We start from the raw sequence: 27,364 nt of genomic DNA, 5'->3' as shown, positions 1-27,364 counted from the left end.
CACGGCTACAGTCACTATGGCGCGACGGGGTCTCGAGGCAACTGTTGCTACCCTCGAATGCCTACGTCAGGGCCCTCACTATGCAAGGGAGGTGCCAAAGGGACCCCGCCCAGTTCAATGAAGCTGTGAATTTTAATTTTACCACTAGGGGGTGGTATTCACCAGGGAACTGATGAGAGTTTATTCATAAATGATGTTTATGATTTAAAGGAACTATTGTATGCATTACATGCTTCTCTGAGGTTTATAACTTACTGTAGAGCACTGACTCATCATTGTGCCTTCTTTGTCCCACAGGAGCCTGGGACACTGGTGCACTTTTATTTACAAGGCCATGCTTGAGCCACTGCCCTTCTACATCTGTAATTTAATCACACCGAGAAGTGTTGATTCTTATGGTTTGCCTTCAAATTATCAGTTGTTGCTGTCTGCTCCATTTACCAGGAACAGGCTGCAAAAAGACTGGAAATTAACCGAACTGATTTCTTTGAATGCTTTAAATCCAGGCTGAGAGCACTCGAGACGGCCTCCTTTACTTGTTACTGTTTCTTAAACTTTATTTGTTGTCTGTCTATTGTGACTGTAACTTTTACTGCCTCTTGGCCATGACTCCCTTTTAAAAAAAGGTTTTTAATTCTTTTTAATCCTTTCCTGGTAAAATAAGGGTAAAAATAAAAATGTATCACAACTATCAAACTGATCTATTATGTAAAGATGGTAGTTAAAATACCGTTATCTTCTAAATTACACTTATTATAATGTACTCACTCTCTTGATTAATTAAGCTCCAAAAACCAAAGCTGCAAAAGCCTATAATAAACCAGATGCATTGTTTGACTTTGGAAACAAGTTAAAGAATAGAATTTTGCTCGGTTTCTGTAATACAGCTTTTATTCTTTTATGTCACATTATAATTATTAGGCTAAGGTATAACGGCATAGCATCTTAAATACTCAAAATATAAGGTGACTTAAAATGGCAACCATATTTTCAGTTTCCAAAAGCTTATGCCTTGTTGCCAGCCTGACAACCACTTTTAAAAGTTAGTGTCGAGACCTACGGTATATTATGTATTGATTTATTTTTTGCTGAAATAAAGACTCCAGCTTTCCCCACATTATTCTTTTTTATTTATGGGGCTTTAGAATAGCTGTTATTATACAAAATTACTATTCATAAATTTTCAATAAAAAAGAATAGTATACATAAATATTTGTCCGATTCCCCTTTTCTTTTTGCAGTAAGGTGCAACTAGCCACTGCATTTCAGATCTTCAGCACATGGTGGCAGCATATGTATATTGTGAAAAGATGGTCTCAGAGATGGTGACTCAGTGAGTTAAAGAACTGCAGAAAAAGAAAATGATTAAGAAGAAATGATGGTCTGATGAAAGATACTATGTTGACGAATGTCTGCCTCTGCTTCTGTTTTGTCCACCTGTTTGTTTTAATCAGTGTCTTGCATCCCATCCTTGTGCAACACAAAAATCACCAGACTGACCCCTCTGAATTTACAGGAAAATAAACATACAATAGGAAATTGAACAGAGAGGGAAACACATTTATCAATGGTGTTTAAGGGTTTATCTTATATGAAAGAGTTTTCACACACATGAGGCCAGCCTATATATTTTTAAGACCTTACCATTAGGTGCCGGTTATTCCAGATTTATACTACAAGTGATAATTAATACACTGACGCTTAGTTTTTGGTTTAAAGGTTTGCTGGTGAGGATGTCAAATTTGCCAATAATCAAAAGCAGGTGTACAATAAATATCAGACATCAGAGTTGTCATTTCTCACTCCAAACAGTACAGATGTTTCACCGTTAACGTCCTGTCGTGTTCTTATGGTTTATGTCAGTTCAAATTATTCCGTCTCTTATCACATCTTTAAAAAAAAAAGCACACAATGTACCCAAGTCCGGTTTATATTTAGCCAAGATAATAAAAAAACTCTGTTTGTGAATTCATATTTTCTTGTTAACAACCAAGACCACTAATGTTTTTATAGCCTAGCAGTTGTCCTGAAAGAAAGCAGAAAGAGAAAGTCTATAAACTGAGTTTCAGAAGATTGTTTTTTCCCAAAACATTTGCTGATTGCATTGTCACTTGTAACTGGACAATCTTCATCAACGTGTTACTGGGATCCAAGGATATGTTGCTGTCGTCTCCTTCCATTTCCACAACCCTAACCCATAATCAAATTGTATATTATTCCCTTGTTAATGACATAGGTCTAGGGTACTTTTTTCTATTAATGTTTTTTCAAATGTACATTCACTTGTCAACATGCTGGCACAAGAAACAACAGGATTCACAAATAAACATGAGTACAGGATATGTATACAATAATACAAAATCATAAAATAAGAATAGAAATACACACATTTGAACACAATCATGAACACGCACACATACACACACTAGGATTTACCCTGGAAGAAATGTGCCATAGTAATATTTTTTCTCTGTGCTTTAATGTAAATTTAAAACATTTTAAAATATTGTTATTCTTATATTTTACATTTATGTGCTTATATTTATCTAGAATGTATTGTTTCTTATTGATGCTTCTTCTATGCTTGCTATCCACTTGGCTGCTGAAATAAGGACATTTCCCCTTCTCGGGACTAATAAAGGAATATCTTATCTTATTAAATTTCCTTTCGCAGGTTTTCTTCTCATTGTCAATTCCATGAGCTTACTTTTGTTTTGTTTTTTTACAACAATACGGCAGGTTACATTACAACCCCCCATGTGATGCATGGTGAAGGCTAGGTGAGTGCCGTCTGAAGTGATAACACTGACAGTTGTCTCAAACAGGTGTCACAGCAGCTGCTCCTTTGAGTCTCGGTCAGTGAAGAGGAAACACTCATCCAGGCACAGGACCCCACTAAGAGCCTCTTACCTCCCGGTAAGTCCTGCCATATTTGGTCGGTTACCGGCTGATATTATCTGTTATCACTCTTATTTTAACATCAGCATCAAGCCACACAAGCTATTGATCTTATCTACTAAAGTTTTATTTGCATTTGGCGATTAATGTAAAGCAAATCGTCGTTCTCGATTACTAACTACCTGTGGTGTTTTAATTGAAGATTTAAAAAGAAGCTAAATTAAAGTTGTCCAGCCGTTTCACTTGATTGAAAGGTGACTCGTCAAATCATCACACTGCCGTTATAAAGGAAAGCATACCAACGAGGGTATGCTACCATTTTATCCTGGCTCTTTACTTGAAATGTTGGTATTTTTACCATAAAACCGAGAAGCGGATTCAGCCGCATAGCAGTGACAACAACGCGCCAACGGCTGTCTACAGTTAGCGTCCCGCCCACGGATGTAGCATTACGTGCTAACCATGCTAACCATAGACAGTCTATGGTGCTAACCAGCTATAACTCTTCCTCTCGGATGATAATGGAGGTTTGCAAACCAGTTTATATTATGCATTACCACAACCTACTGGACTGACGGGTGGAGCAGTAGATTGGCAGGAAAACAAAACAAGAAAGGGCAAAAAGGAATAAAAACTAGATAATCTCTATTAGGTACATTTCTGTTACTTTTAACCCTGTGACTTTTAAGTAGTTATTTAGGAGATTGTGTACTTTCCAGGATGTCTTTCCTAGCAGATTCCCCAATTTTAATGTTGTATTTCCATCAGTTTACTTTTGACAGTTTATTACAGTTAGTTCATAGTTCAATTGTATTTATAGTGCCAAATCATAATAAAAGTTATCTCAAAACATATATACACACAGAGAAGCACTAGACCACACTCTATGACTTATTTATGATTGTCGTAGTATCTATAATAATAATAATAATAGTCCAACTGTGTGCTTTCCGGTTCTATGAAGTTTTGTTTTTTTCAGTCAAAAAACTGTCGCTTTATTGGTCAGAACAGACGTTGGTGGCAGTTCAATGTTTATGTAACATCTGGATACATACTACTAATGTTACAAAGGTCCCAGTGTAGGCCTGCATGAGAAATTATTGTGAAATATGTCTACTTAACATGTTAAATAGAATAAGTCAGAAATAGCTTCACAGAATTGAAAGAATGCAGTCTTGATATTGTTATCTTGCCATTGTTATATGTATATACATATAACAATAATCGCCAGTGGTGGAGAGAAAACCTTTCTGATTCCACTCCTACGTTACATAATATGATGCATTGTTATGGATTAAACTACCAAAGTTAGCTCCAACCAATTACAACAGCGACATGCTCAGGCATTAATGAACTATCAAATAATATAAGTTACTAATAATAAATCACTTAAAAAAGAAGCCATTGTGCATAACAAGTTCTTTCACTTTAAACTTTTTAAGGACATATTGAGTTTTCAGTTTACATAGAACAACCAAAATAAGTACAGGTACTCTGAGTAACCAAAGTAACTTGAGTAGGTGGCATCATAGTCCCTCAAAGGCCCGGGTCCTTAGGGGTGTGGAATTATATGACACTGTGCCAGGAAAGTCCCCAAATTCTCCCAAATCTGTATTTCATATTGGGTTTATGCTAACACAGTCGTTCCATCTGTATAACATAATCTCTTTAAGTCTGGAGTGGATTTCCAGCTCAAGAGAACATGTTTTTCTTTTTCTTTTTTAGCTTTTCCCATGCTTTAAGTACATAAGTACATAATTATGTATGTACTTCTTCCACCACTGCTCATCACTCATGTATTCTCCCTGTCAATTTACTGTTGTATTTCTCTAGTTAAATCAGCAACATAATTTTTTTTGTATACGTTCTCATGAACACATAACATCAAGACAGATATATTTGAATAGACTGATGAGAAATCCCTCCATTAGCTCAAAAATCTTCGTTAATCTCTAAATGTAATGTCTGATGAGAGATACAGTAAATGTTCTGTCACTGAACCTTGATATTTGATCATTTAGAAATAATTCACAGCACTGCCTCAGCAGAGCGTGGGATGAGAAAGAGGATGTCACTGACCGACAATAACCTCAGTGCAGGGTGCATCAGCACAAAACGCATCCTGCAGCATTTCAGCGATTGCGCATGAGTACACCAGATCAGCCGGCCTGTGGATGTCATGTCATGTGACTCTGTGGTGTGGTGGATCTGCTTTTTTCATCTCTCATGGCAATTGGCTGAGACTGATCTTTCTATATAGAGGTGATGTGAGCACCTACACACGTGAGATATTTTCAGACTGATCTTAAAAAAAGTAAGCCACATTTTTCTGTTTTTTTTTCCCAGGTTCAGCTTTTATCGTTATTATACAATACAGGATTGCATAATGAAATGCAGTTGTAATCTCCTCCATGCTACCAACACAGAAAATGTTTAAAGAGATATTATAATATTTAAATTAGATTTTTTTTATATAAGATGGGCAATAAAAAATAGTTTGTAAAATAGGCAATAAGAGAAGAATACAAAGGGAACTTACAATTGCATAGGTTTTCTTTTTGGGTTAAATGCAGTAAGCTTTCATCTTTGGAGGATCAGTTAAAAAAATTTTTTTATATACATCATGTATTAATCCGTTTGAGTACATATGTAGAGAGTACTCCTCTACATAACATATTTATCTGTGCTGTGAATTCAGGAGAAATTATTTTCACTCTCATCCACTGGTAAGATTGGTGTTTTTTTACCCTCTAGTGTTATTTCAGCATTTGATTTAAGGAAGTATTCTGTGTATCTACGGCACGTTACTGTAATTTGGAATTAGCCCACAGATTTTAAAGTGTAAAAATAAAATGTCATCAGAGCTGGGAGTCCACCCACACTTCCTAACCAGAGGCAGGCACATTTACGAGGGTTCATGACCTGTTTTGTTGTACAGTGTCACTCCTTTATTTACATATTTTACAGAAGTAAAGTGTTTGCCCATAGCAAACGTTTTTTATATGGGAAGTTTTTAGGCTTTGTTCCTCTTCCTGCAGTTAAATCTTCTCTAGAGCTGCTGTCTTTGTTCAAGCACCATGCAAATAAGGTAATGGCTCAAAAGAACTAGAAATACAGGATTGGCAAGTTGAGTAATTGAACAGACGGCTTTGATTTTCAACCAAAGGGCTAAAACTAGGTTTGCAAAGAATGTTTTGAGTAATGTTGTCACAGTGTTGAGAAGTTCAGTCGATCAGCAGAAGCTTCTTGGTTGTTCAGGTATATGTAATACTTCTGTGAGGCAGTAGCCCAATCAAGACTTATATTCTGATTCAAAGCTTTAGCATGCATTGTGAGATACTGTTTTGCAGCAAGTATTTACATCCTTTAAAAGTAACATTAATGCACTGCAAAATCTACTGCATTGAAAATGTGTTACTATTGCAATTTAAAGTAGGTAAGTATTATTAGCAAAAATATATACGTAAAATATCAAAAGTACAGTAAAATGGCCCCTGTGTATCGCTCATGCATACAGTAAATGCTGGTTGAGCTCATTTAACTATTTAATTTAAGCCAACCCTTCAGGTTATTGAGTTTAGTGTGATTTAAGACAAAGAAAAGCAGAAAATCATCACATTTTGAAAAACTGTTTGATGTGTTTTGCTTGAGAATTGATTTTGGATTTGCCAAATAGTTGCTGTAACAGTGCATCATATTCAACGAGTTTCTGTGAAATAATTCTAGTAGAGTAAAAAGTATTTGAATTAGCGTGAAAGAATAAAGTGGTGTAAAATGGAAATAGTTGAGTATTTCAAGTATATCAGCTTGTTTATTGTAGTACAGTACTTAAGTAAAATGTACTATGCTACTTTGAAGGTTTTAAGTGAGTTGGAGATCTTAAACAATTAGTAAATTATTCTGCAGCTATTTTGATAATTGATTAACCCTTTTTCAAGGCCTGTGGATGTCATGTCATATCATGTCATGTCAAGTCGAGAAAAAAAAGCCAAATATTTGCTTTTTCCAGCTTCTCCAATATGAGGATTTGCTCCTTGTCTGCTGTATATTTATTATAGACAAAATGATCAGTCTAGAAAATAACCTGCAGATGAATTGAAAATGAGAGTAGTCATTATTTACACTTAAAGGGGCTAGCCTATAATGGCTTAAAAGGAAGTAAGATGAGAAAAAACAAGGATGATAAACATGTAATATGTTTATGAATGTAGGTCACAAGGTGTGGGAGTCTTTGCATTGTGCACAAGAGTGATTTCAGTCAGTGGAAAGTCATGAAGTCAAACCGACACAGCTGCACTTATAATCTGGCCTCAGAAACCTCTGCATGCAGTCTGTCCGATAGTAACCCAGCATAGCTGCAAGTGTGTGCAGGGGGGGATGGTGGTAGAGTTTCACAGCATCATCTGTCAAGGATATGTGTGTGTCCTCAGAGCCACTTCCCCCACCTTATTCATTTGGCTTGCGTGGCCTTATATGGAAAATGGATCTTGTGGTGTGAGCAGTTTGAACCAATCATGGTTGGTTTTGGATGACGGGGGAAGGGGGAGTGTGTCTGGAGGAAGCTGGCTGCCCTTGTCTGGGTGGGGTTTTTAGGGGGTGGGACCAACGTAGCCGGCTGGTGTTTGAAAATGAATGATATGCTGTTTAAGTTGTAGAAACACTGAGCTGTTGGCTTATTTGTGTACAAGTGTTTAGCGGCAAACAGCATTTACAGAAAGGGGGCAAAAGGAAAAGTGGACCAGATAAGACCTGAAATACAAACCTGGAAAATAAATAGCACCAGCTGCAATGCAATGTGAGTAGCTCAATTTATATGTATATTTTTAACGTAGCATAGATGTACCCATTTTATCTTGAGCTCCTGCTTCCACTCAGATCAGGTGTGGTAAGGAACCGGTTGGATCGATTCCTGAGAAAACAGCTCATGTACTGTTTGATTCTATGTTATATGAATTAAGATCAGCTCCATCCTGGTTTTATGCCATATATATGATTCCCTTTATTATTATTATTTGGCTTAACCATTCCCTCTTAAATTTTAAATAAAGAGCTCATTTTAGCCTGATATGAGTACAGATGTCATATGCTAATAATTTACGTTTGTTCTGTAAATTTCAATAGAGGGAATGTGTGGTAGCCTACAACATGTGGACATCTGCTCCTCTTAAAAAAGGGTGTAACCCAAACTGCAGATCTCTGTGAATTTAATATTAAAGGGATATATTTAAAGCCTTTTCCCTTTAAAAAAAATATGTCTGTATTAGCGTAGAAAGGTTTGAAACTGGATCAAAAATGTTAAGTTGACGTGGTACCTGTGTGTCAGGATGCTGATAATTACGTCCAGTCATAAACTGCTCTGCTGGGGACTGTTCAGAGGCAGCAGCTGGCTGAGGATGCACATCTTTCAGAGGATAGATAGATAGATAGATAGATAGATGGATGGATAGATAGATAGATAGATAGATAGAAAGCCAGTTCATCTCGCTCTCGTTCATCCAGTAAAGTGGAGATGGCTGTTGTCTTGGACAGCGGGAGACAATACATGAGAAAAGCGAGACAAAATAGAAGGGAGGGGTGGGGTTTTGTCTGTTTGACAGAGGATTAACCTAACTGAAGTTTGCAGGCATGGTGGTGGTATTGTGTTGGGGAGAGCCCCCTTGATGGTTCATGTTTTTAGCTAAGGATGGGGGTTGCAAATGTTGTTTGCGTTCTTTATTAAGAAAACACTTCTGTTACATTAATCAATGATGTAAACTAAAAAAAGGTTTAAGTGTTATCTTTTCAACTGTTGCATTTGCCCTTTCTGAATCGAACAGCTGTTACACGACTCTGCTCTACATTCATAATCCTCTCCCGAGTGCAATAATGCAGTCGCAATAATGATGTCAGTTTGCGCAGTGCTAAATCCATCAGATAATTTATCCTGGGCATCAACTGTGCTGCCACGACAAGGAAACTTTAGGAATATCAAAGATTTGAAACAACAATCAGATTTGTTAATCAGCAACTGTTTGGATAATGACTTCATCTAAGGCCAGTGTTTTAATGTGGAATTTAGCAGCTTTTCTCTGTTTTTATCTAATTATGAATTAAATATCTTTTGGTTTCAGACTGGTTGAACCATTTTAAATGTCCTGACAGACAAAACGATTGATTGGCAGGTTCATCGATACTGAAAATAATCATTAGTTGCAGCTCTTCTTCTCAAACCTGGGTTTTGCTTCAAGTGAAGGAGAAGTCCACAATCTTATCCCATGGGTGATAGTAAACCACAGCATTGCATAAATGGACTATGACAAATTTGAAAGTGATAGTTCACCACAACAGGCAGGGGTTTTACTTTTGGGATGCATATCTGAGTAACCCTTGAGGAAAAATGACTGATGTTGAAAATAATTTGTCATTGCCTGACAAGCAGTCTGGGCTAAATAAGAGTCATTCATCTCTAGCTTTTATTTGTGACCTAAATGTGAAGAGCTCATGTGATGAAACCTCAAGACCAAAAGAGAGGTGGAGGCAATAACTAGATAGCCTCAGAGCCTTTTCCTGTCTGATATATTCTGTCTGTATTCATCCAGACTTGAAGGGTAGGCCTACTTTTCTCAAGATCACGCTCACACATCCCATTACTTTCACCCTGGATTTGAAGACCAAAACAAAACCTAAAGACACAGGAGGAGAGAGGGAGGGATTTGTAAGATGTCTGCCCAAACCACACCCCAGTTCACTCCATATCTGCCTGCCTCCACTCTCGACTTAAATTCCTTTTAATACTGCTGGAATGTAGGGATGGGCAATTTGGCCAACATCTAACCCGATATAGGTCACTTCATATCTCGATAACGATATGACGATATAGCATGTTAGTTCAATAAGTATATGTGAAATAACCACATGATGAAGCCCATTTTTGCATACGCCTTTTGAATTCTACTTCAAAATTATACCTAATACTTGACAAATGAAAAATACTGAGTATTTTCTTATTGTATTAAGAACTTTAGTGCAAAATAGATATAACGTTTAAGGATTAGAACGTAAACCACTGTTGGACAGTTGATGATGACATAACCGGATTTGGAAGAATAAATACAATAGCCATTTTTATATTGTTTTGAACATGTATATCACCCACTAACAGCTGTCCTTGAGGAATCTGCATCTGTGTTGGAAGGAAGAAGTGAAATAAAAAGGCAGTGGTGAGAGCACCCTGGGACATCTGTCTCCCTCAGCTGAGACCTTTAGGCCTCCGAAGACTCATTACCAAATTGTCCTCTGGGTCAGCTGGCTGCTCGCCACATGACTTCAGCAGGATTGATTTTCTTTTGCAATAGTGAGGTGACAGCTGCTGATACCTCAATGTCCAGAATTTCAGGAATGCTGGCAATTTTATTCCTGCCATTTTATACACAATTCACACACGCAAGATGCCATTTACCACTTTTTTTTAGTTATATAGTTAAAGGTGTGGTTGCATGATGGCAAATATTTTTGTTCCTGCTCTCCGACCTCTCTGGCGCCCGACTGTCCCTGACAAGCGAGCCATGATATGCTGCTGCCACAATAGGCAGACGAAGCTGCCAGTATGTGTTTTCAGCCCCCTTAAATAAACAGAGCAGCAGCAGCAGCTCGGACTTGTGATTTACCAAACCGAGGGGCTTGAATGACTGTGGCCAAATGGTGATGGTTCATTGTGCAGGAGGCTTTGACGTGCTGCCTGTTATGAGGTAATGGCAGAAGCATAAAAGCATTCTCCCTCCGACTATTTTAAAATGGAAGAGATCCCCTTTTAGGCCCTGTAACAGTGTGTAAATGATGCAGCATCATTGATAGATGAGAAAACTATTGGCCCTCGTATCTCAAAATTTGGTTTCATACTCTGGTTTAGTTTTATCTTCATGACCGTGACTAGATTTTGAGAGAATGGAGCAATGGAAAAATTGTTTTGGTGACTAAAAACCACTATGAAAGGCCATCCATTATTTGCATCAAGGCAATGTTATCTGTAGCAAAACTTTCCAGTTTGCCAGCTCGACACCATATGTTCCCCATACTGTTGCCATATAACCAAATTTTGTCAACAGAGCATTCATTGTTTAGATGGAGACAGTGTTTGTTTAGCAGCTCCTACAGTCCGCTATAAAGGTTGCTAAAGCGTCAGCATCAGCGTTGATAACAAGAATGGGTGTGTAAATATGACCGTGATTACAACGGCTAGAAAAAGTCCTGTGACCTGGTACCAACAACACTCAGGTGTGAGTCTTGTGAGTACTAGAAGCCGGCTGTCACACTTTGGCGTTACAGTCTCAATATTACACCAAATTTCTTTTTTCCCTTTTTAAAGTCTATGGCATGGCATATGACTATGGCATCTTCGTGTGTTGTTTTGTTACGGGAAAAAAGCCATCCGTACCCTGAAATAATGGTGTAAATCTTTGTTCAAGCCCCAGTTACGTAAATAGACATGAACTTATTTAGCCTGTTATTTACCCATGTTTCAGTTACATATTAGTCAACAGCATCCAAACTAATATTTTAATTCCTAGACTTATGATCCTCTGAATATAACATGATAAATATAATAAATCTGTTTTGCTCAGATGACTTGGATACATGAATTAAACAAATAAATTAAACTGCAAAAAAAAGTGGGGGTTTGCTTCCTTTCACTGTTTTATATCAATGCAAACTGCATATGTTTGGGTTTTAGGCATCTCTTGATGTTACCTTGGGTTTTAAATTTAACAGGCATCTTTTACAATTTTCTGACATTGAGGAAACAATCAGTGGATTAATCGATAGTGAAAGAAATTCTGAGTTGAAGCCCTATACTAAGTGAAGTCTACAATGAAAGGGCTCAGTGTAAAAAGTCCTAAATTCTGACATTATTAAAACGGTCTAACGTAGAACTCATCATTCAGTCCCTGAGGAGGTCTTTGTGATCCTGTTACATTGCCTAACCAATGCAAATGTGACTTGTCTTATTATTCATCATCTCTAACAACGTAAACATCTCTCCTCTATCTTCTCAGTGACCGAGTGTGAGCCCACCGCCATGTCTGAAGCCGTGGTGATGGAGCCTCCCAGAGCAGGCGGCTTCCTGGAGTCATCCTGCGGTGTAGGACACAGCGCAGCCTCCCTCGATGACGCCATTGTGGATACAGCAAAGTAGGTCCACACAAACGCATCCAGGACACCTTGACACCACTGTAGAGCTTTGGCTCCCCAATTTGGGTGTTAAGAGACAGCAAATTTTTTTGCTGCCAACAGAAATATATAGTTTGGTGCACTGGATGTACAGTGCTGGGATAAAGCGTTACATCCGGTGTGTGGCTGGAGGTCTTGCCCTCAGCTATCCATTTTGCAAGGGCACCATCTGCTTAACTCAACCCAAGATGTTTGTGATTGGTTTAAAGAAAGAAGTCAGAGCGTTTTCTCCTCTATAGCAGAATGACAAACCAGTGTAGCCAGACCTGTAGCTAGGTCTGGCAACGCAGACTAAGAACTTTGTGACCTTTGTTGCCTCATAAGTAGTTTTTGCATTGTTGTAAAGGATCATGAGCCTAAAATGTCGGGAGCCACTGATCTGGAGTCAGGTGTCATCAGGGATGGTAAAACTACTAGCTTGATAGCTAATGGGTAGTGCGTTTTGCATAAGGGTAGCATCATTGTCTTTCACTAAGATTTGAGATGATGGCAAACATACCACCCAGGTTAGAGCTCTAGCAGTTGGTTATTTACATAATGTTAGTAATTATGCAGTCTCATTGTGTGTAGGATTACATTCCTGTCAGTGTAATCACAGTGGATCTATCACTTTTGAAGATCTAATTTAATGCAATAATAACAAACTTTACTTTTGAAATTATTATTGTTTTAAAGATCTACAGTTGACATGAAGGTATAATATATACTTTCAGGATGATGATGATGATGTATTTTCCCCTTTTGGTTTCTGCATCTGTTTTTTCCCTCAGATGCGACAGTCTACTCTCCTGTGTTAAGTACCATGTATTATCCTTTCCCTCTCTGCAGTGAGTCTTCAGAGGAAGAGTCCGCAGGGGAAAGGGACGAGGAGATTGGCGCACACAATGAAGTGGCCAGCAGCACCAAGACTACAGAGGTCCCTGCTGAACAGACCTCAAACACACAAACAGGTGAGCGCTGAAGAAAAGCCACCAGAGTGTGACTTGACTGTGTTTACTCTTCCTAAAAGTCTAAAGTTGGATCTAGTTGCTGAAGTCAGCATTAGTGAACATGTTTTGTCTCTGACCTTTTTTCTCCTGAGGAAGTGGGTCAAACGGAAGTGAGCGACCTCCACATTCTTTGGCAGAACAAATTGACTTCCCTTATCCTGCCGGCTTTTTCCAGTCCATACTTTCCTTTCTCGGTCATTCCTTCCTGTCTCGTTAACTGAAGGGAAAATCCTGCCATGTGTACTTCTTATCTTGTCATGTTTGTCTTTTACTATGATGTGTACTTACGGGAAGCTTCATAATTACCAAAAACAAAAATCCGGTCAGTTGAGTAGTTAATCTGTTAAATACATTATTATATTGGTTTGGTTTCATGGGATTATACACTAAAATCATCTTTACAGTTTCTCAGAGATTTCATACTAAATTAAGTATCCTTGACTTGAACTATCACATGTACGTGTCTACTGCTGGCTGAGTCCATCAGGGAAGATTCACCGTCCTCCCCTCTCACCTCCTCAGTGCACTGATAACCAGCTGTTTGTGTTTGGTCATAAATCCATCATCATTTAGATTTTCTTTGTGCAATATGACACCATTATATACTGAAAACATCCTGCTGACTGTTGGGTCAATGAGACACTTTACTTTCTGAGTGTACAAAACACAAGATGCTTTTCTAATTAACACTTCAAAGAAAATCTACTGTCACAACTTTGGTTTTATCTTTGTAGCTCAGGCCATGCCTTCTATCGCTAATGATAATCTTGTACTCACTAAAGTAATTGCTGAGGTCTCTGAACGCTTCAAATAGGTCCAACGGGGAGAAACGTGGTAAGTTGGTCAGACATATTGTAAACAAGTCAGATTATCTAAACCACTTTATTTAAAGACTGAACCAAATGTTAGAGCACTAAAAATGCTGCAAATAATTAGGGCTGGCCCCTTTTAGTCGACTAATTGTATGCTTATTTTCTGAATGTGTTTTTCTGCCAGTGAACGCCCAGCGCCCAAACTCCCTGGCGGTGCCTGCAGCAGGAGAGCCCGGCCTGTGGACGTCTCAGGGTAACGCAGAGGTGAAACTGAGGATCGGGGACTCTGGCTTGGCTGCTGAGACCCCTCTGACCATCGACCAGATGTTCACCTCAGCTGTGGAGCGCTTTGGGGACTACACAGCTCTGAGCTGGAAGGAGGGCGAGCAGCAGAAGAGCCTGAACTACAGAGAATACTACCAGACCTGCCGCACCGCTGCCAAGAGCTTCCTTAAGGTAATTTCTTATCTAATTCTTTTTGATTATATTATTTATTAATCATCTTTGGGACAACTTTAGTAGCACAAACCACAAAAACCTGCTTTCAAGTTTATTTTCAGCTTTCTCAATAATAAAGAAAACAAACAATTAGTCATTCATTGATAAGTTACCTCAATTTTTAAGACAAAATGCCAAACGTTATTAGTTTATTGAATATCTTTGGGTTTGGACGATTGGATGGACAAACTGAGACATTGGAAAGTGTAACCTTCGGCTCTAGGAAATCATTGACTCACATTTTTTTATTGACAAAATGACTAATCATTCATTTCATGTTTATCATTTGTTGCTCAAATTGTCAGGTGTTGCTTGAACCAAATCTAGAACAGTTTATTCAGGTGCAATTCTGGAAAAATTGGTGTTGCTCAATTAGATAAATCGTCGTCTCATTTCAAGATATACAGTATATATATATATACAAGCTCTAACACAACATTATGCCTACCTTTTTAAGTGAGGAGAAAAATATCTGTACACTGCCTTACGTTTCTATTCGCCCTGAGCAACAATTCTTCTTTAGCATCAAATGTTTTAAGATTTCTGTTTTGTTTTAAACAATCAACTTGTTCTTAAACCAGTCTAGACAAACGCACGACTCATCACAAAGGTGTCGGGGTGAAATGTGAGCGAGGCAGCTCCGGACAGGCCTCAGCTGTTTGTGCAGGATAAAGCATGTTATTGTTTATTGTGTAACTCAACACAGTTAGTCAGCATAGATACTCAGCAGGGAGTCACACTAAGACATACTTACGCGCGTCTCTCTCTACTTAAACATAAAAACTAACCTGATTGTCCAGACATGCCGACTCTTCAACAAGCATTGTGTTTTTCCATCTGCACGAGCTTCAGATGCCAAGCCTCTTCTTGCATCTACTGTTGTGAAAGACTTAAAGATATTTGAAAAGGCTAAGTGCACTGTTGAACTTATGTTAGGTATCAGTAGTACCTTTAGCTGTCTATGCATTTCCATAGTAACAGCTGCCGTGGAAATGGGCCTCCAGCAACCCTGTAGATCAGCAGATCTGCGGCTGGCGGTTCAACTCTGTCTCTAAATGTGTCAGGAATAAAGACAAACTTTGTTTTAGTGCATGTATGATTCCAGTTTCTTGAGGAAAGAATAACTTTTTTTTCTAAACTTAGGACAGTGTAAAGTTTCATGTTAAAACAAGAATATAAGCAGATTGAGTCTTAACCTGACAACAGCCATATTAACCTTGTTTATTTCTCTAAACTATGTTTTAAATGTAAAATAAAGAGGGGGCATCACAGTGGTTTAGGGAATGAGACTCAAAACACCACGTCCCACAGTTTGAATCCGGCCGGGGGACCTTTCTTTTGCATGTCACCCTTTTTTCTTTGTCCCCTCATTTCCTGTCTGACTCTCAATCCTTTCAAAAGGCAATAAAGGCCTCCCACAATACTTAAACATGAAAGAAAACTAACAGCTTAAAGGAAAGAGAGATTACACTGTAATGTCCCAGCTGAATTAGAAATGGAAATGGACGTTCAGGATATTTCAGTATTATTTCTAGGATTATTTAACAAAGGGTTTATTTATACTTAAAAAGTATGTTTTGTTTTTCTGCAGCTGGGATTGCAGCGTTACCATGGCGTCGGCATCCTGGGCTTCAACTCGTCTGAGTGGTTCATCGCTGACATTGCAGCTATTTTGGCCGGGTGAGTTTCATCCTCTGAATCTGTCAGCGACGAGCTCACTGTTGCGCACTCACAGGTTCATTGTCAAATCTGTGTTTATGTGTGCGTGTCTGTCGTACCTGGGTGGATGACCCAAACAGATCGAACCTTCATTCAGCTAGCAACTGACTCCATCTGAGAAACCAAAAACTTTTTTGATTGTCAACTGAGCTGCTTGTATCACAAAACATCTGTTTGCCGAAATTTGAGCCGTATTTATGGTGACAATTTCTATTTACTGTAATTCCTGAAAGGCTGATAACAAGAGTGCATGGAGGGAAATGAGTTTGGTTATACAGCACATGCTGCTTCTTTTGTTTCCTAAGACATAAAACTCCAATACACATATTGTGTACTGTTGATACTGTTTTCACAGATTCCCACACCTACTGTCGCCTCAGTGCTCAGTGTTCCATGACAACAAGAATGTATTGAATACGGTTAACCTGTCAAGCCAGTCCTAAAGAGCAAAAGAACAGGTTTAGTTTTAGAAACTGTAGTAAACTCAGGTATTCTGCAGGTCACGTAACTGGAAAAACAATAATAATGCTGCTAGGTCATGGAGTTTCTATCGCTTCTATCTTCACTAGGAATGGGACCATTAAGAAAAAAATAAGTTTTTTCATCTACTGTTTCCTGCTGATCACTGTTAATGCAAACAGCATAGATTACTCCACTAGAGATCTGTTAAAAAAAATAAAAAGCACAGATGAATGTTGGTCGGATCAAGTTGAGAGCATGTTCAGTGGAGACGATTTGGGGACAAGATTTTCCACAAGGGCAATAGTTTAATCTGGATCTGTGTGAAATGTTAAGGTGAAACATTCCTTTTGTCTGCTGCAGTGGGTTTGCTGTTGGCATCTACACCACCAACTCTCCTGAGGCATGCCAGTATGTAGCAGAGAACTGTAAGGCCAACATCATTGTGGTGGAGAACCACAAACAGCTGCAGAAGATCCTTCAGGTGAGACCACAATGAGTTGCAAATACACACTGTAGATAACTTTGAATTGAAGATATAAATAGAAGGGTTTGGTTTTTTTGCTTTGATGTTCTAAGCGAGCTAATTTGTATTTTGCTCTATTTTGTTGTTGGTGTCAACAACAATTAAGAGATGTAAAAAAAAACAACGTTGCAATATATTTTGGAAATGAATAGAGATTGAGTGACAAAAAGAAACATGACTTAACATACCATGTTATGTAGGAAATCTGTGACATTAAGAGATGGCTAAATGTTTTTCCCATATATAAAGTGTGGGGGGTTTTTTTGGGTGCTCCTGGAGCTTTTTTTCTCCGGCTGTGAGCAAATGGTGACAATGCGCACACAATTTTCCCAAGTGCAAAGACACTACATACTGAAGACCTATTATTATTATTATTACCACTACAGTATGGACTTGGGACACAACTAGAGATTCTTTGTTTTACTTTTTAGACTGCGTAGTGAGGCCTTCAACACAGTACATCTTGTGTTCTGTCATACAATAATTACAAATATTTATAGCCAGTAGTAGTGTCTTCTTGTTGACCATTGCCTGCAGTTATGCAAGCATTTAAATGTATTCTGTGTGTTTACAGATTGAAGACCAACTACCACACTTGAAAGCCATTATCCAGTACAAAGATGCACTTAAAGAAAAGAGACCAAATCTGTACACAGTAAGTACACAATCTGTTCATGGCAAACATGAAAAGATTTATTTAGTTTAAGGAAGCATAATTAAGTGATTTTGTTTGTGTGCTGCAGTGGGCAGAGTTCATGGAGCTCGGACTTGATGAGCCTGAGGAACGGCTCGATGCGATCATCTCCAGCCAGAAGCCAAACCAATGCTGCACGCTTATCTATACCTCAGGGACCACAGGCCAGCCCAAAGGAGTCATGCTCAGCCACGATAATGTAAGTTTCGTGAGCCAAGTGTGTTTTTACCTCGTGAGAATAGAGAAGTGTCACATGTCGGGCTCCTGACATTGACAGCAGAAACATGCCTGTTTTATTAAGGGTGAAAGGTGCAGATGCAGCTGACAGACACGCTCATATACACAAGTACTGCACTTGCACTGCTTGTTAGGTAGGTTTCTATTCAGGTATGGATTTGCCAAATACCTCCTAGTACTTTGTGTTCAAGACAATCCACATGGACAGACAATGTGCTGTCGTCAGTAGTAGAATGTGACCCAAATACCATACCTAAGTAAAGTACGAGTGCCTCAAAATTGTGCTTGAGTATTTGCATTTAATGCTTCCTCCACTCCACTACATTTAAGAATATTGCATTTTTTACTCTACTACATTTATTTGACAACTTTAAATATTTTTCAGATTCATGTTATTAAAATATAAATCAAATAAATGATGTATTATTGATTGCAGCAGTATATAAAGTAATTACAATTAGCTTCACCTTTAACAGCTGCAGTATACTCAAGTGATACTTACACATTAATGTATCTCCAATCATAATTTAGTGATACAATATATATTCTGAAACAGTAAATTCAGCATAAGTAAACTGTGGTATTGCTTTTATTTAAGTATATCTGATTGAATAGCTGAACCATAGACTCATTAACTTCTCACCTGGCTGTCTCAAACAATTAAAACTGGGTTTGATCCACTTGTTTTATTCTTATCAAAGTTCACTTATAGGTGATATAAACGCTGGTCATAAACATTCACCTTTGTGTATCTTGTACAAAAAAAAAATCAAAATACCTCATTAACTGTATTCCTCTCTCCTTCCCTTCAGATAACATGGGCCGCGCTCTCCACCAGCCACCATGTGAGTCTGACAGACGCCACTCGAGCTCAGGAGATTGTGGTCAGCTACCTGCCGCTCAGCCACATCGCTGCTCAGATGGTCGACATCTGGGTCACCATGAAGGTGGGAGGGGCGACCTTCTTCGCTCAGCCAGATGCACTGAAGGTGAGACACATCAGTTTACATGTGGGGAAAGGTATGCAAAGACCCAAAATATATGGCCCATTACAAACTGCATCTATTCAAATATTAAACATTTTCATATAAAGGAAAAACTGTCAATTTGAAATCATCAGCAACTGACATTAGGATTAATTAATGCAAAAAGACCAAAATAGGTCCTTCATTTCAGTGGATTGTCATGAACAGCTGGTCATCACTAATCAAGATTTTATCTGGTGTTAAAAAAACAAAATAAACTGGCATGCTGAGTTGATGCTTTCAGTGGCCTTTACTTCTTAGGGCTTTCATTCCCCCATCACCACCCCTGCACATTAATTATCACATCCTGAGGGTGGACATATGACTATGATTTAGACTCATTTCCTCTCCATGTGAGTGTAATGTGATAGTTATGTTTAAAACTCTTGTCATCAGGGCTCCCTGGTAAACACCTTGAAGGAGGTGCGTCCCACGGCCTTCATGGGCGTCCCACGTGTTTGGGAGAAGATGCAGGAGAAGATGAAGTCTGTCGGAGCCAAGTCTTCGACTGTGCGCAGGAAACTGGCTGCCTGGGCCAAAGATGTCGGCCTACAGACTAATCTGACAAAGATGAACCAGTGCGTACACATTATGAAATTTTATCTGTATTTAGACAAGCTCACATCACTCCTTGTTCCTGTTTCCATGCTTTGGTTCTGTTTCGTTACCGGAACGTTGTTTCTAAAATGTTATCACTTCCCTCTTATGAGACCACCGTGATTAGAGGAATTGTAGGTATGTAGGCATCCAACAGATAATGTTGATGATGGATTAATGCAAATCTGTTAATCATTATACAACAAGACCAATAGCAAAAACAGGGTCCACGCATGTAAGTGAACTCAGAAGCTTTGAGCTAGGCAAGATCGATTTAAGGTGTTGGTACGTTCTCGAAAGCGTCACCTGAAAATCGTAACACAATGCTTGCACAAGCTGCAGTCACTGCCACCAGGGCCGCAATAACATGAAGTTGACTCCTGTTTGTTTGTGCACTTCCGCTCAAAATAACCACAGCTGACCAGCTGGACAAAAGCTCTAGCTGCACGTCTGCGTCAGGCTATTTATGACACTTCGTCACCTCTTTATTTACTACATATCCCATCGTCTGTTTTCTATTTTTCTTCAGTACACTTTCCTCCACAGTGACATGTTTGTTAACTACTGTGGTCATAGCAACACTCATTAGCTCTAAATCACCCACTGAAGACTGTCGTTTGTCACTAAGGAGAGCGCACATTGTTTGTGCATGCATGGACCAGGCATTTCCATTTGCATCTGCATACTTCCATGGAGAATGTTTTTGCCTTAAAGTCCACAGCTATGCTCCGTGAGGCTGTTCTTTGAACGAAATGCTAATGTCCCCATGCTAACATGTTGAGGCTAAGCAAGTATATCAGCTGAGTAAAGCTGATGAGAATTATGTCATCAGTTGAGATATTTCAGTGTGAACAGACTGGTTGACATTTCCACATATTGTTTGTCTTTCCTCAGAGGAGGAGCAGCTGGCCGCACACCACTCAGCTATCAATTAGCCAAAAAGATTGTGTTCAAAAAGGTGCGTAAAGCTCTGGGCCTGGACCGCTGCAACAAGTGCTACACCGGCGCCGCTCCCATCACCAAAGACACCCTGGAGTTCTTTCTCAGCCTGGATATCCCTCTGTATGAGCTCTACGGCATGAGTGAGAGCACTGGACCTCACACCATCTCCACCCCTGGTGCCTTCAAGCTCACCAGGTACATTTTGGTTTACTTCATTTTGATTTGACGCAGGATGTCTGGATTACTGACAAATCAAAGCCAACTCAAAACACATGCTTTGCAGTGAATAATAAAAATGTTTTGTCCTGCAGTTGCGGTAAAGAGCTCCCGGGATGCAAGACGAAACTGCAGAAGCCAGACGAGGAAGGAAACGGTGAGATCTGCTTCTGGGGCCGTCACGTCTTTATGGGCTACCTCAACATGGCCGAAAAGACGGAGGAGGCTCTGGATGCAGAGGGCTGGCTGCGGTCTGGTGACCTGGGCAAACACGACCAGCATGGATTCCTCTTCATCACTGGAAGAATTAAAGGTAATTGTACTGGATCTAGACAGAGAAAGAGCGATGTATATTCTCCTTTTATAGCCTCCTAAAAATATGGATTCAGTGTCCTGTTACAGGAGATTGAATCTCTGTGAGCCTTAGGAACATTTTTCTTTATCTGTGACTACAACCTGTTTGTCCCTTTTTCATTTTTAGAGCTGATCATCACAGCAGGAGGAGAAAACATTCCTCCTGTTCCTATTGAGGATGCAGTGAAGGACGCTGTGAGGCTGATTAGTAACGCCATGCTGATCGGAGACAAGAGGAAGTTTCTTTCTATGCTGCTCACCATCAAGGTGAGTGTTAGAAACAGAGCTTGTAGGCACCAAACATATATATGCATTGATTTATAAGGCTGCATGTACGTCTGGTTCTGTTTTATAATTCTCAGTCAGTTGTGGAGCTTGGTGCACATGCACAAGCCTCATTTCCACTCCAGCAGTTTGCCATAAATGGCTGTAGATGTCACTTGTTTACATATCGATATATGCCTGCCCCACCCCAAGAGAGACCGGTCAATGAGAAGAGCTGCAATTTCACAGACAGCTGCATCAGTGATGTTCTCCAACGGCATCAGAACAGCTGTCTATCGATGACATGCACCTGTAAACCATCATGGTGATATCTGCATCCTCAGTATTACACATCAGGATGCTCAATGAATAATTTATACGGTTCATATTGAATCAGACTCTACAAGTGCTTCACAATTGAGGGGGAAAAAAAAGTTAAGCAGGGAAATGACAGCTCAAATGTAAATAAAGGAACAAATTCATCACTCAAATAATTTTAAATTAAGTTTATAAACAGTGTTTTACTATTATATATATATATATATATATATATATATAATAATACGTGTCTCACCTGATATTTAATGTGCACCTTATTTGACACTCGACCATCTGTAGAGTATGACTGACACACACACACACGCACACGCACACACACACATCCGGCCGTGGTGTAGACTTTACTGCAGGCATGGTTGTTTGTGTGCACTTTCATCACAGTTGAAGTAGAGGACAGCAGGGCACCGTAATGAGCAGGGAAACTGTACTCGTGTAGATAACACAGGATGTGACAGGCTGTTGAACAGAGTGACGGGTATCAGATGGAGGCTGAAGATGTTAACACTGTATCTGAGCCGTGTAAACATCCTATCTTTATAACTTTTATCTTATCTTAGGAACAGTCATCATATTCGTCTTAACTGATGAAAAAGGAGCAGGAGAATATTTGGCTCCTTAGATATTCACTTTCAGGTGCTGCCATCTAGTGGGTTTAAAGGAAAACTGCAAGATGTAGACATTATTATTGTCTTGAAATGGACTGCTGCACAGACAAGGAAATGTCGGGCAATAAAATTAAACCCTTTCAAAAGTTGTTTTTTTTCTCTATCCAGTGCCAGGTAAACGCAGAGTCAGCAGATCCAGAGGATGAGCTCACACCAGAAGCTGTTGAGATCTGCAGAAAGTTGGGCAGCAACGCCACACAAGTCTCTGAGATCACAGGCGGCCGAGATCGGGCGATCCACACCGCCATTCAGGAGGGAATCAACAGAGTCAACGAGAAGGCCGCCTCCAACGCTCAGCGCATTCAGAAGTGGATCATTCTGGATCGGGATTTCTCCGTTACAGGGGGAGAGCTGGGTGAGTAGAACGGGAACACAGGGTGTGCTGATCAGGGATCTTTATTCTGGGGATCTTTATTTTGCAGGAAGAAGAGTGCAGTTGACCCTATAGTTTCAGTATCTTAAGCCTGCAATGTGTGGAATTCACAATGTAAAGTCTAAATGCTTGGAATAACCTTCCTGAGTCACTTATGCGGTGAAAGGGCATCATCTATATATCGTCTCAGTGGTTCCAACCTTTGTTTTAGATAAACACAGTGTCACATGTTTGCATGATTCTAAATCAGAGTAATTTTTCCTTTGAATAATTTATAGAGGTCAAGAGTGGTAAAACTCTTAGAAACGATAAGTCGATCGTCAATAATCGGACTATGAATATTAATTTCATGCCGATTTCTTTGTCATTTTTCAAGCAAAAACTTTCTAATTTCATCCGTTTAAAGAGACATTTCTTTTCTTTGTCATACGTTATTGTAAACTGGATGTCTTTGGTTCGGGACGCCTAGTTATAATGGGCATTTTGGAACTTAGTTGCAGTCTTAAAACTAAAACATTAGAAAAACTGCAAAAAAAAATAAATAAATACAGCTAATTAAAGCTAAATAAAAAAAATTGTTAAGCTGAACTTTGATTAATTTTTTTCCTACTCAAATATTTATGTTGTGACCCCCCTCAGGTTGAAAACCAAAGATCTAATGAATCCTTTAACTGTGGTCTACTTGTGACAATATAATTTAATACATTATCAAGGGTCAAATTTTTGTGTAATGTTTTGGCTTACATAAGAATTGCAGTGGGAACCGGTCTCACATCTGGGATTTTCTTTTTATTTCTTCTGTGACCCACACTACTTGCAAAATAATAATAAATCTATTCACTTTTTGAAGATAAAATGAGACTTTAAATTTAATTACACAAACATCAATTTGCCATTTTTAAGTGTCAACTTTATATCAAGGGGAATACACTAACTTTTAGAGATGGATGTAATTTATTTGTAGAAATCTGCCTTTATGTTGAACTCTGACCTTGAATCCCCTGCAGACTTGAGTTTAAGTTAAACCTCAGATAACTGGGTTTAGACGAAATCTCAAGTTAATTTTCTGGAGGTGCTGGTGTTTAAGAGTCCACATGATATTAACAACATGAATTCCTTGCTTCCTCCACAGGTCCGACCATGAAGCTGAAGCGGCCGGTGGTGGTGAAAATGTACAAGGAGCAGATTGAGAACTTTTATAAGGAGCTGGCGACTCCAACGACCCCTGACAACCCACTGCCTCCCAAATAGAGCTGCTCCTCCAACTGTCTGAGTTAATATGCAGACTCACCCCGCGTCATTATCATTACCAGTTTTCTCTTGTTAAGAAAATGTTTTGATTGCCTTAAGTTTTGGTCGTTCTATCTTGGTTTACATTTGTGGGTGTTGTGCAAAAAAAGGAAAGCAGAAATAAGAAGCCATTGTGAAAAAGCTTTATGATGTTTGAAGAAGTCAATAAGCTGAAATCAACTATTTATTTGGATTACTACGATGAACTGTAATAACAGATAGGAGAAGAGGCAGCAGCTGTACAGAAGAAATGTTAATTGCACTGCATTACTCAAGATAGAGACAGAATCCAAGTGTTTTAGGATGTTTTTAAAGAAGTAATTTGTGTTTTTGAACATGTTTTTCTTTTATTTATTTCCGGTTTGCCAAAGTTTACATGGGCCAAATGAGCTTAAAATGGAGAAACATTCCTAGAAAAGACTCCATTTGTAATTCAGCAATCATATCCAAATGTTTCCTGGCCTTTTTTACATTTATTTGGTGTTCTTTCCTTCTTGTCTTTGTCGGCCGGGTTTAAAGGAAAAGCATTTAGTTTGTACACGTTTTTAAAAAATGCAAAAAAGGTAATTGTAGATACAAATCTATCTCATAACTAAGCATCCAAATTTTGTTTTTCATGCTGTAAAAACGTCATTGAAGCCATATCTATTTCCTTTTGTAACTGTGAAGTCGGACTCTTGTTGTTCTGTATGCTGACTCGATGCAGACCATCACACACCTGCCTGGTCCTGTTGAAATGTTTTACAACAGTCCTTCTGTGTGTAGACTGCTGTGAATTTTGTGGAATATTGTCAATATGTTTTGCCTACATCATCAGCGTTCACGTTTTACTTTGGCGTTGATTTGTCAGCCATTTATTCAACAGCCTGTACCTGGGAAATGTACATAAATTATATCATATGTAGCATTCTAGAAAATATATCAACTGGTCTGTTGCCATCCCTTATGCATCACACTTATAAATGTTCAAAGGCTCAAGGTTTTATCCGGAGAATAGCCTCCTTGGAGACACTTTCAAACATCTTCAGAATGATGTGAGAACATTCACAGGCACATCTTTAGAAGTTTTAAGAGAAAAAGGATGAGCTTGTTGCACTCCAAAGAGCTGATCTTGTATATGAAGTAATTGTATATAATAAGCATATTGTATGTTTTTGTAGCACTCTGATGGTTCAAAGTGAAGGTGGGTTTAGAGGTTATGGTTCACTCAAAAGTAACTGAAGTTCAGGGTAAACAAAACGCTTATGTACAGTTCAATAAGGAAATGACGGTGATTCAGTATGTCTGGATTTACCTGACCTGAAAGAGTTGTTCAAAATATCAGGGTTGAATGATGTAAATATGCATGAAGCTGCAGGAGAAAAAGGAAGCAGGCCAGTTTCTGTCTACAGACGTGAATGTTTGTGTTTTTAATCAGTTACGGAATAAAAGCTGATTTGAGCTGAACTCTGTTGGTCTTTCTTTTGAATGGAAGTTTCCTATTTATAATAATTTAACGTTTTTATTTCATTATTTTTACTAAAAGTAAAAGAATGAAAACCACAACATAGAAATAAACATAAAAGTAGGGGTGTTACAATTTCAATTTTAAATAAAAAAAAAAAAAATCACAATGAGCTTTAAATAACTGAGTCAAAAGCAGGTCTGCGAATAAAAAAATAAATAAATGTAATTTAATCGTAACCTTAAAAATCAGAAGTCTAACCAAATCACCAATCTAATAAATGCAATTATGCATTTAAAATTTGACTGTAGTAAAATTACAAACATGTTAGCGGCAAAATATACTTAACTAAAACTGTGCATTAATAATTACATCGCTTTAACGTTGCAGCTGTTAAAGATCGGGCAAATTTTAATACATTTATATTCTATTGGATTACTTGTGACTTTCTCCCTGGGGATCAATAAAGTTTTATATTAATCGATAATACAACATTAATTTATTAATTATATTTTATATTATCTGAATCTGCAAAGCAACAAAGAACAAGAGTTCTCAAAGAGATAAAGTGGAGTAAAAGGTACAATATTAGCCTCTGAAATAAATGAATAAAGGGGGTTATTATTACTGCATTACATCACAACCACAAACCCACAGCCTAAAAAAACACACCAAAGTAATTAGTCAACACGTAAACAGTTTGAGTAATAATTTCAACAAGACTTGTTTAATAAGTAACACCGGTAATAGGGAAATAAAGTGTACTCACCTCCTCTTATCGTGGCTGCTGAGGGTCTTTAAAGTATGAAAAGAGCTACAGATCTTTTTTCACAGCCAACATTTTGACTTTTCATCTTCCCGGACTAGAGGACTCATTAATGTTATTGGTAACACCTGTGCTTCTCCTACTACAAGTCCAAATGTCTGATGTGAAAGATCCTAACTTAATTAGAGCTTGATTAAAGGCAGGTGTGTTCAGTCAGCAGCATAAAGTAGCACAAGAAGGACATCGTCTGCTGCAGATGCCCAGTTATAGTAGCAGACTTCTAGGTCATCAAGGCAATTAAGTGAAAATTCAGAAACATTTTCTTTGTATCTATGTGTATGTTCAGGGTAATTACACGTGGTCTAAATGTTATACTTAAATGGCAAAAATAAAGGGTGTTAGAAATGTAGGGATATTCTGCCATGAAACTGGGAGTGGTCAATATGGATCCTTTGTTACTGTGTATATAATTTTACAGCACACTTTTCATTATCTAGTAATAATTTCTCAATCAATCCATTATTTTGCTAAGAAAATATCAGAAAATGTTTAAAAAATGCTAATTTGGTCGAGGTAAAGTCCTGGAAATGATTATTTTGTCTGAGCAACAGTCCAAACTAAAGAAAACCAGCAAATATTCACATTAAAGGAGCTGGAACCAGGCATTAAAAAATATAAACAATAGACTAAACAATTACTTGACTATCAAAATTGCTGTGGACTAATGTTCTGATGATTGGTTAGTATATCAAGTAATTGTTCTATCTTTAATTGCAATATTGATATATTTTGTAATCCAGTAAATACTCTGGAAAGTCGATTGAGAAACAATGTTGTTGACTGATTAAACAATCAATAATGAGGCAGCAATGTGTTTTTAGTTTATCCTGCAAAATTTTCCTCACGGTGAGAAAGATCATATACATTTCCAGTACTGCTCTACTACTCAAACTAGTTTAAGTCGATGCAGAGCTGCCTCACAGAGTACAATTTATTGATTAGCCTTAACCAATAAACCTCCTTCTCTGTAGTGACATTTCCTCGATAGTG

The 27,364-nt window shown here is 38.4% G+C and overlaps 1 protein-coding gene across 2 annotated transcripts; it reads left to right on the top strand.

The window, feature by feature from the left end:
* Positions 1 to 2,857: 2,857 nt before the first annotated feature.
* acsbg2 (acyl-CoA synthetase bubblegum family member 2) lies at positions 2,858 to 25,474 on the top strand. 2 transcript variants are annotated; one of them, XM_083911034.1, is made up of 15 exons: positions 2,858 to 2,916; positions 11,931 to 12,066; positions 12,934 to 13,055; positions 14,091 to 14,362; positions 15,996 to 16,084; positions 16,946 to 17,066; positions 17,683 to 17,763; positions 17,852 to 18,001; positions 18,852 to 19,028; positions 19,461 to 19,642; positions 20,556 to 20,798; positions 20,915 to 21,132; positions 21,301 to 21,440; positions 22,550 to 22,796; positions 23,947 to 25,474. In XM_083911034.1, the coding sequence occupies exons 2-15, from the start codon at positions 11,954 to 11,956 to the stop codon at positions 24,063 to 24,065; spliced, it is 2,274 nt and encodes a 757-aa protein (XP_083767160.1). In that variant the 5' UTR covers positions 2,858 to 2,916; positions 11,931 to 11,953; the 3' UTR covers positions 24,066 to 25,474. The 2 variants fall into 2 exon arrangements, with proteins under 2 accessions (XP_083767160.1, XP_083767159.1); XM_083911033.1 differs by lacking the exon at positions 2,858 to 2,916 and adding an exon at positions 7,559 to 7,693.
* Positions 25,475 to 27,364: the final 1,890 nt, after the last annotated feature.

Source organism: Echiichthys vipera (assembly GCF_963691815.1).
Source record: "Echiichthys vipera genome assembly, chromosome: 3".
In the NCBI taxonomy this organism is placed as follows: domain Eukaryota; kingdom Metazoa; phylum Chordata; class Actinopteri; order Perciformes; family Trachinidae; genus Echiichthys; species Echiichthys vipera.
This window is presented reverse-complemented; position numbering and strand designations above follow the sequence as displayed.

What these genes read in the sequence shown, in the direction of transcription:
- acsbg2 (XM_083911033.1), top strand. An exon ending in GACCTCAAACACACAAACAG is followed by an intron (nt 13,056 to 14,090) that starts GTGAGCGCTGAA and finishes TTTTTCTGCCAG; the next exon opens with TGAACGCCCAGCGCCCAAAC. An exon ending in CATCACTGGAAGAATTAAAG is followed by an intron (nt 21,133 to 21,300) that starts GTAATTGTACTG and finishes TTTCATTTTTAG; the next exon opens with AGCTGATCATCACAGCAGGA.